Here is a 9990-nt window from a genome sequence, read left to right on the forward strand (position 1 = left end):
ATGCCCTGCTGGCTCTGCCGATCGCATCCACTGCTGGCACGTTCCTTCTTCCTCCTTTCTGGCAGTTTGCTGTCAAGCAGATTGAGGTGGAAGTCGACGACTCAAATCCAGTGTTGCGAAGCCACTGCAGATGCCAAATCCCTGCACGGGAGACCTGGCCGTGTGCAGGAGTTACTGCAGGATGAGGAGCTGCTATTGGTCTTCAAGCAGGTAGGAGTTTGTTATCCACACATAATACTGTATGTATTTCTTGTTGTTGTTTTAAAATCAGTGCCAGTATGCAGTCTGATCCGATGTGTTTGAACAGTGTGGTGTAAGGATTGTCAGCTGAGAACAGCAGCAGAACATGGGGCTGTTGCAGGGGGAAGGCGTGGGGAAGGAAGCGGGGAAAGGAAAGGGAAAGCCTGGAAAAGGAATGGGGAAGGCACGGGGTGAAGGAAAGGGGCAAGACACGGGAATGAAGGGGATAGGACAGAATACCTGTAGAGCAGCCTAAAAAGCAGTAACAAGCTCTGGGAGGACCGTAGAGTGCCAGATTCTGTGCTGGGTGTTTATCTGTGTGTGTACGTTGTCACTGTTTGTGCCTGGCTGCACTGCTCCAGCCCAGAGCCCGCTGCCTGCAGCTGCATCTTTGCTTCCTTCCCTCCTGCCCGGAGCCCCACGGGTGCTCCCACAACTCCCTTCCCACCCCCAAAATGCCAGAGAAGACACCTGGCAGTGGGATGGAGGAATCCCAGCAGCCCGTTTTCCTTCTGCCTGCAGCTCTCTCCTCCTCTGCCACACAGGGCTCCAGACTGTCCAATGGGAAAGACGTGGGGGAAAGGGAGTGCTGGCAGGAGCGACTGCTGCGGCTGACTGGGGAGGGTCTGCATACCACGTGCCCTCCTGTGCTCTCTCTCCAGCTGCAGGAGGGCCAGAGAAGGGCAGATGAAAAGCTGCAGCTGAGCCTGATGGACCTGCACAGCTCTCGGGCTGTCTTCCAGAGGTAGCTGTGATTTACATTAGGTAGCTGTGAAATACATGAAAGCACGAAGAAGACAGAGGCTGAGTGAACACCAATATGGCGCTCTGCCTTCTGCCAACGTGCTTTAATTTTGTTGTCGTTAAATGTACTGGGCAGTTAAATTGTGGCATGTGAATATTTCAGAACAGTGCAACAGATGCTGGCAAAAAGTAATTTTTTTATCTTTTGTTTTTTATTATTATTATTTTCTTTTTGTAAAGCTCTTAGCACGCCCTCGAACCCGTCGAGGTTCTTTCCACGGTCTCTGCCGCCACCTCGTGGCCAATGCGCGGAACTGCCGCTGTCCGCTGCTCAGTCCTGCAGGCGGCACAACGCGTGCGCGTAGGAATGCGGAAGTGGCTTCGTAACCGCTCTGTGCAGCTCATCCGCCGCTCTCTATTGTGATTAGTCCTCCAGGTCCCGGCGAGCATGCGCCCGACAACTCCAAATCGGCAACTGTTGCTCCTAAGCGCTCCTGCCGGTTCTCGGACCGCCGGCTCAGCGATCTCCTCCTTCTAAACCAGGCTGCCCCTCATCTATTTCCATTAGATGTTTGATGCCCGAGCCCATCCCGGGAGCGGACCGGTTCGGCTCACAGCTGCCCCCGAGCGCCCGGCGCCATCCAAATTGCTCTCCGCCGCGGCGGACCAGCAGACGTCCCCTTCCCCCCCCAGCCCCGCGCCGTCCCCCGGCCGTTTCAAAGCGCTCTCAGCAGCAGCGGAACCCGAGCGGCTCGGAGATGGGCGGTCGCGGTACGGGCGTGAAGCGGCCCCGGCACCGCAGCATCCCAGGACCCGCCGGGCTCGGCACCGCGCTGCGCATGCAGCACCGCGCACACAGCCCCGCGGCGCACGCGCACTGCCGCTCGGAGGACTGAGCGTGACGGAGATCGGCGGATGCGCCGCGCAGAGCGACGGCGACGTCCGCGCAGCACTTCGGCGCGCGTCCCGCTGCCTGCGGCACCGAACGTACGCGGCCGCCATTCCGCCGATCGGCCACGCGGGGGCGCCAGAGACCGCGGAAACGACGACTCCGAGCGGATCGACGTTGACCCGCACCGCCTCGTCCCGTGATGTTTTCCAAAGCATGAATCTTGTCCACACACAGTGCTTCTGTAAATGTTGGTATGGGTAAGTCTTGCAGTTCTTCTTTGCTCCAACGCAGGTGCTATTATTAGCAAGCATTTTGTGCTTTGTTTTAAGGACATAAACACTTTGTTTGTGTTTGTTTAATACATAACTGAGCTCGAATCTGCTGTACATGCACTTATTCAGCAACGAGTCATGTCGGTACTGAAGCGAAGGCAAGATGAGCTGGAAACGGAATCTACTTCTATGCAGCATCTGACAAGTTAGTATGAAGTTACCAGTTACTTTCTTACTGAAATCTCATTCTTTAAGTAGAAACACACAGTTAATTCTTGGATTACATTTTATTTTCATGTGTAATGTTTTCTCCCTCCCTGTTGTCAGTGGGCATACTGTACTAGATGTCCTAGTTGAAATCCTTACCGAAGTAGGACGCGTAGCATCACTTCTCCGTGGTAGAATAGTGAATATAGCATGACCAAATGCTTGGTCAGTTTTGAATTACTGATCTCAGTGGCTGTCTATCAGTACTTGAAAGGAGAAACTGAGTCGGTTTTCCAGTAGATATTAGGTTGTTTGGGACGCAGGCACTGTAGAACAGGAGGACAAAGAAGGATTGACTGATAACTGGCAGCAGCTTGAGAAGAGTGAGCTCGGGGATGTAGCCCTTTCTGGTTCTAACTGGTGTGCAGGTGGGGTGGGTGCAAAGCATGCAGACTCTGAGTGTGTGTGCACTCTGGGAAGCACAGCTGGAAGCGTCACCACGAAGGGCAGAGAGGAAGGGTGGATCTGGGGTCCCTCCCTGTGCTCACTCAGGTGCTCACCTCCGGGTTCAGGCTGTGACCAGGCAATCCCCCTGCACGAGGGAGCAGCCACAGCTGTCCTACAGTTCACTGATAATACTGACTGTGCTTTACACTGGACACTGTGAATTTTTCATCAGGAGGTTTTATTTACTTTGGTTAGTTTCCAAATGAAGAGCAGAAGCAGAATCAGTGTTCTGCATTCACCTCTTTGTCTTGTTCCTGTCTTCTGGTAGCTGGGAATGGCAAACCAAGTAATGATGGATTGGAGAGTGATGAAAAGATGAAGCTTCTGAAAATGTGTGAGCATCGAAGGTACATATAGTTACATCTAACTGTAGTAAGTGTGTATCTGCTTCCTGTTACTTACACAGGGATGAAGGTAAATCCTTGCAATTACTAAGCGAGGTGATACACACACGTGCAAAAATGCCTTTCCTTTCCAAAACTCAAGGTACATGGAAACCATCTGTTTGTTAATGGGGGGTTTTCTTTGTGCTGATTGGAATCTGAATGTTAATAGGTACTATTAATTTAACGTAAGTTGAAGTGAGGCTGTTCACGAAACAGAAAGTAGATTTTTCCCTGCTGTTGGAATAAATGATATTGTGATTATATATAGGAATACATTGTTGTGATTATTGCACAGATGACAAAAATAGGCAGGTGGTATTGTTGCTGGTGGGGTGGCAGTGGGTGCATCAGAACATCTAACCTATCCTCTGTTATCAGCGTAGGCCAGGTGCTACATTTTGAACGTCAGGGTCTGCTGCTGACCTTAAGTTACTGGGAGCTCTGAAAGTGTTCCAGTTGCATTGGTGCCTTGATTCAGCACTGTTTAGACACAGGTAAGGACTAAAGAGTTTTATTGGTTGAAAAACGATGTAATAAAACTTTGCTTGAAGCAAACTGTTCACCTTTAACGTTAAGTAATGTCAATAATTACATACAAGAGGTATGCTATGCAAATGATAGGTATAAATATAATTTTCCTGTTGATTTTTGCATGCTCTTTTGGTATTTGGTGCCAGGACTAACGTTTTTTAGCCCCGGTGAGACTTGGATGCAGTCACAGTTTCCATGCAAGTTGTTGCATAAGCTACATAGAACTGAGATGACGGACTGTTGAGAGCGCAGTAGTTTCTTACAGACTACCTCTGGCAGGGATAGTATGGAGTACCATGTTAGATGTTTGGTGTTTCAGGTGGGGGGAGTTCCTAGTACGAATGTGGTGAAGTGAAGGTCGTTAGAGATGCTTTTAATGTCCTTTGGCAGCTCACAAAGTACCCTACTGTTACAGTCTGTGTCTCTAGGGTTGCATGCTTACTTCTGCTTCCTCACTGTGTTTCCTTAGGCTATTGCTCTCACCGGGGGTTCTTAGTATATCACTGAGCTTTCTTTTACGTATGTACATGGTGAATAACTCACCTGAGTTCATTACAGAATGCAGGACTTGCAGGCGGCAGCTGAGAGAGCGTTCACAAACAGCTGGTCACCACGAAGGCATGCCGAGTGATGAAGAACTGGCTCTGACAGAGGTGACTGAATTCCAGAAGAGCAAAGGTTGGTCAGGATATGAGAGCAAAATTCCTCCCATGTTGAGAAGGATTTTCAAGGGAGAGTGAAGAAATACTCCTTTTGAATGGTATATCGTTTATTTTCTACAGCACAGAATTAATGCATTTAAACAATTCTGACCAATGCCTTAGGAAGAATAGGTAAGACTGTAGGCTTCTTTAGTTTAATCAGTTTTTTGTCCAAAGTTGGAATGTATTTCAAATTGAGATTTGAACTGCCTTAGTGAGCAGGTCACGAGGAGCTGGGAGAGGCACGATGCGTATTTGCTGAATAACAGAAGGAGGATTTTCCTGTCTGAGCTTTTAAGAGACATACAAAATATGAAAAGTAATGGGTATTTCAATCTGTGCAGTTGTTCAAAACCGCAGAAGTCTTTTTGTGGTCTTCTGTATCTTTTTTTTTTTCCTGAAAAAGGCTTTGCCAGAGTGCAGGACGGGGGCATGCTGCTTGCAGGGAAGACTTCTGTACAGGAGCTTTGCCGTGGGTTACAGAGGCATTCCAGAGCTTGAGATAAGTGTTGTTAACTAGAAGGAGGACATCTTTTCCTCTTGTCAGGTTGCTTGCGTATGAATCACTTGCATCTTTATTAATGTGGAGCTGTTTGCTGACATTTTGACAACCCTACCCTCTGAAATCTAGCTTTACGTTCAGTTTTAGCTTGCTGCTTTGGTCCATTCTGTGATTAGAATCCATGTAAAACTGTTAAATGAGAATCTTTTGGTATCATTAGATATATTTCTGCATGGAGCTTTTTCTCTCAATCCTGACAGCTGAACAACTAATGGGAATGATCTTTCAGCAGAATTCTGCAGACCTGAAAGAGATGCCCTGGTTCAGAGCTGTAGAAGGATTCAGCGATGCCAAAAAGCCGTCTGAATCAAAAAGAGATGATGATCCTGATGAAGAAGTTTTGCCTAGAGTGATTGAAAAAACTATCCTGCCAAAAATTACAGGTATGTTGAGGTTGTCTTGAGAACGTTCGCTGCAGCTAGGTAATGAAACGTTAAATAAGTGGTCATGTAAAATGATGTTGATAGTTACAATTACTTGTTAAGGTTACTGCAAATGAAAGGTTTAGCTGTTTGAATGTTTGCTTCCTTGAAACTAGAGCAGATAGCCACTTGGATATCATGAATGAAATAATTCCTATTTTTCAGCATTTGCCAAGAATGTGTGGGATCCTTTATCGACTTCACAGACTGAGAACCTTACACAGCTTTGCGATAACGTCCAGAAGGGAATGCAGTCAGGCAAAACAGGTAAAGGCTGTTGTGGTAATGGGGAAGGAAGTTCTTGATGCAGTGTATGCATTCACTGTAAATATTCACTGTAACATACACTTAGCCCAGTTCTGGTTTTATTCTCATGCAAATCTGGGAGTTTATCCAGCACAAAGTAGGTGAAATTAAGTTGATGTTTAGGCCCTGAGCATGAAAAGAAATAATAACAAACGTTTATGCAGTCGCCACACTTGACTTCAGGAAGAAGCTTTAGATAAGATTCTGTTTGTATAGTAGCTGTGGTGTTTTGTTGTGTTTTTTTTAATAGAACCTCATACCTGGAAAATACATTAATCTTGTTATCCAAGAAAATTTTGTTTAAAAAAAAAGAAAGAAAGAAAGAAAGAAAGATGGTTAAAGCTGATACTTGCTCACAGGTCTTTAATGCAGTCGTGATCTTAGTGTCTGTTATATACAGTGGCTCCTGCATTCAGCTGAATTAGCATTTTGCTTTTCCACATGAACAAATGTGCCTTCTACTGTTTCATTGTAGGAATTGTTACCAAACATTAATGCTTATTAACTCTTTCTGACAAGAGTAACTACACAGTCAACTTAGTGCTTTTTTGCTCCTGTAACTAAAAGCTTTCATAAATGGAAAGTTCTTAGTTTATGAGGCACAGCCCAGAGTCTGGTTTTGTGATCTTAACTTGGAGTATCTGAGGGCTTGTGTTATTTGTGGTGGTCTGCTCCCCCTTCTACTCCTGACTCCTTCTTTCTTTCCTGAAATAGTTGATATTGCTGATGCTTATTGCTGGACACTCTTAGAGAGGGGATAACTGGTAAGAGTCTGGTAGGTGTGGGGTTAAGACACAGCTGGGAGAAGAGTGTTGCTAAGCCTGATGCAGCATGTTTGTCTGGTTACAAGCAGTGCTGTTCTGCTGAGAATCCATTAAACACATACTCGAGTGTTTCCAACTGCTAATTCCATTGGGTATTGCAAGGAGTTTCAGTTAACAGCTGTTTCCTTAGACCTTTATTCTGGTTGTCACTGCTGAAAGAATCCCATAGTTGTAATTCATTGGTGTTTAAGAGATGAATTGTCTGTTTGTCTTACTTTCAGGTCAAACAAAATCCTTATTTCCTCTTCCTCTTTTTCTGACCAGCACTGTGGAAGACAAATCATCGCCATGTTCAAAATTCCAAGGCAGACGGTTTTGGTCAGCTGTTGAGGTAAAGAAAAAAGCACCGATCTTGTCTGTGAAAAGCATTTTAGTTAAAAGTAGACTGTCGTCTTTGAGGAAATGTATCTTCAGTCGAATCTGATTCCTGAGAGTTTAATGTATTTTAATAGGAAGGTTAGCTGTTTTCGTCAGTGAGCTATTTATGCTCACCCACCTCTGATACGTAGTCAAGAGACTTTAATTTCATCATCTGTTCCTGCTAACCTTCCATGAGATCAGTCATTGGCACTCTGTGGATAGGTCTGTTTCCTCAGTATGTGCATACAGTGCCCATGTTGCTCTTGTAGAATGGAATCCCTGCATGTGCGTATAAGTGTATTAGTAGAGCTTTATTCAGTCTAAAGTGCTGAGTTAGGAATGTCTGAATGCCTGTGATTCAATTCCCTCTTAGATCCGTTTCCTCTATGAGTGTATTTGGATTCGTACTAAAGATGAGGTTTAGATGCAGGAAAACACATTAACATCCCATTTCCCCTGCTGTGTGTGCTAACAAGGCCATGGTGACAGCCCTGCAGAGGCTTCCTGCTGCCATGTTGCACATTCCTGTAGAAAAATCAGGGAATTTGGGAATGTTGAGGACTTGCCATATTCACTCCTGGGGCAAGCTGTTGTGTAAGGGTTTGTCACGGACAGATGCAGAGAAGACAAGAGGGAGCTTAGTGCTGATACCTGGCAGACACGAAACAGACATAAGATTCTGGTATCACCTTCTGAGATTGTGTATTGCCTGACTTAAGTGTCCAGTCAAATACATGTTTCTAAAAGTGAGACCGGTGGTCTTTCCCTGCAGATTGAAGTTTTCTCCTTTCAGTTTGTTTTCCATCCTCACTGTCAGTCTTCTCTTTAGAAGTGGTGATGTGCAGAACAGTTGAAAATGTGTTTGTGTTGGGTATCTTCTGACAGTTTTCCACTCTTTTTTCTGGAGTGAAGTCGTGAATCTGTTTACCCCAGAGTAAGTAGTACTGCGGGTCATGCATTAAACTCTTTGGATCTGTTCAGCAGCTTATTAGTGTGACTTATCTGTGTTTGAGACTGCCGTTGTGCAGCCCCTACTGGTGCTGTCTTTCAAAGCAGGTGATCATCTGCAGGCTGCCTATCGGGAATGTCCTCTAAACCATGCCCAGAAATTGTATGGGAGAGTACTCACAAAGGGCTGGGCGAGAAGAGGACAGGAACTATTTTAATGAGGAAGTACAGTTGATGAGGTTTTGATGTTTGTGCCATCCTACAGTCTAACTTTCCTAGCAGCTCATGGAGTCAAAAGGAAGTGTCCTGCCAAACACTCCAGAGAAGTATGCAGTAGTCGTGGGCTTTGCGACTGCTTTCTGACTGGTGACTGCTAAGATCACGTACTGTGTCTGTGTGGGTGAACTACCTTGAGGTTAACAGTTACCTTGACATTAACCATTCTGTGTTGAGGGGGAGACCAGCGATGTTCTTACGCTGGGCTTAAGTCTTTTTAAATAGTCATTTCTACAGTCATAACAGGTAACTGAAGACAACTCTTGCTAACGAATAATACTGAGGTCAAGTACAAAAGAATCTTTTTGCTGCTATGGACCAAGGCCATCAACCTTACCTGTGTTATGAGGCTGGTGGCGTTTAATCTTATGTAGCGTATGTTAGCAAATTGTTAATGAATTGGAAGGGTAACATGCTCTTTCTTTCCTTGGGGGGTGATGTGTGTATGTATGAGGGTACAGCTCATAGGCACATGTAAAATTAATCTACTTCAAAATATTATTTATGATCTGTAGTTTTTTAGTGACTAATTGGCAGTAAGCTTGGGGAGAATAAATCCTGTTTTTTGAGTACTGAGATTGGATGGACATGGTATCTTTTAAGTTTAAAAAGGAGGTTCTAACGCACCCTCAGCCATCAGATATGCATGTTCTGTTTCTCCATTACTGCAGCTGCACTCCAAGGTTCTCCTTTGGGATGGGACTGTATAGGAAGACACAGTCCGTGGTGTGGGACTGAGCAAGCTGCTGAATCGTTACCTTCTTCTGAACCTCTTCAACACACCACCAGGGCCAGAAAACATAGAGAAGTGTAAAGAGGTGAAAGGTCTTATTTCCATGGGGACAGATGTAGTCTGAAGTGTAATTATTTATCATTTAAAGTTGTTTTTTATTTGTTTGTTTGTTTTTTGATGACCTTGGTGTATAAAAGAATTTCAAAGCAAGCATTGGTTCCTAGGCTTTTAGGAATAACTGCTTAAAATGTTGTTTTTGTTTTTTGAAGAGTAAACACTGCCAATAATAACTGAACTAGCCAAAAGGAGAAGTCTGTCAGAAGTGGTGTGACTTAGTGTTATTGAAAGCCTTTTTTTTTTCTTTTTTCTTTTCTTTCAGAATACTCTCTGGGTGAACAGGTGGTTGCATGCTTCCCAGAAAGGTGGTTCCAAAATCATGGAAGTGGGTCAACTCTCCCCGAGTCAGTGAACTTCTGCCAGCATTTGGTTCAGTGAGCACGTATGCTTCGCAGGAATAACCACAGGTAACAAAAAACATATTCTTTGGGATGCAGCACTTCCTCATATTCTTTATGTTCATATTTCTTTTAGGGACGTGGTTCAACGGGCATGGTGGTGATGGGTTGACAGTTGGACTAGATGATCTTTGTGTTTTTTTCCATCCTTAATGATTCTATGATTCTTAAATTCCTCAAGCCTCATGAATTTAACACTTTCAGTGATGTACTTCCAACATCTACGTACAACTAAAGATGCAATCCATAATGTAAAATGGATCGCTTTTGCAGTACTAGTTCAGGCTAGTTTGAGGCTCTAGATGTTGGGTGCAGTTAATGGTCAGTGTAGCTCAAGGCACGTTTTAGCTTTATTGATTTTGAAGTCAGGTGTGAATGTGTTGCTATGTCAACTTGTTTTTGTAATAGTGATGAAACTGAAGAAGTTGTTCTCCTGTTGGTGAGAGTCAAGGCTCTGCGTATTGCTGAAGAGCTCACTGAAGAGTGCAAACGGGAACATCTTAAATCTGTGATCAGGAAATAAGGATTTCTTTGAAGCAGCAGTTCTTTTACTGAAACAAGCCT

General features: G+C 44.8%; 1 protein-coding gene across 2 annotated transcripts; it reads left to right on the forward strand.

Moving 5' to 3' along the window:
• The first annotated feature begins 1425 nt into the window (after positions 1-1425).
• On the forward strand, positions 1426-3183 carry LOC124417530. Of its 2 annotated transcripts, none has more exons than XM_046905846.1 (2): positions 1426-2133; positions 3131-3176. In XM_046905846.1, exons 1-2 carry the CDS (start codon positions 1553-1555, stop codon positions 3150-3152), a joined length of 603 nt encoding a protein of 200 aa, XP_046761802.1. In that variant the 5' UTR covers positions 1426-1552; the 3' UTR covers positions 3153-3176. The 2 variants fall into 2 exon arrangements, 1 of the variants encoding a protein (XP_046761802.1); XR_006932478.1 differs by having other exon boundaries at positions 1950-2353; positions 3131-3183.
• Positions 3184-9990: the final 6807 nt, after the last annotated feature.

The sequence above is a fragment of the Gallus gallus genome, chromosome Z, assembly GCF_016699485.2.
Source record: "Gallus gallus isolate bGalGal1 chromosome Z, bGalGal1.mat.broiler.GRCg7b, whole genome shotgun sequence".
NCBI classification, from domain to species: domain Eukaryota; kingdom Metazoa; phylum Chordata; class Aves; order Galliformes; family Phasianidae; genus Gallus; species Gallus gallus.

What these genes read in the sequence shown, in the direction of transcription:
- LOC124417530 (XM_046905846.1), top strand. Translation starts at nt 1,553, where the DNA reads ATGTTTGATGCCCGAGCCCATCCCGGGAGCGGACCGGTTCGGCTCACA. An exon ending in TTCTGTAAATGTTGGTATGG is followed by an intron (nt 2,134 to 3,130) that starts GTAAGTCTTGCA and finishes GTCTTCTGGTAG; the next exon opens with CTGGGAATGGCAAACCAAGT.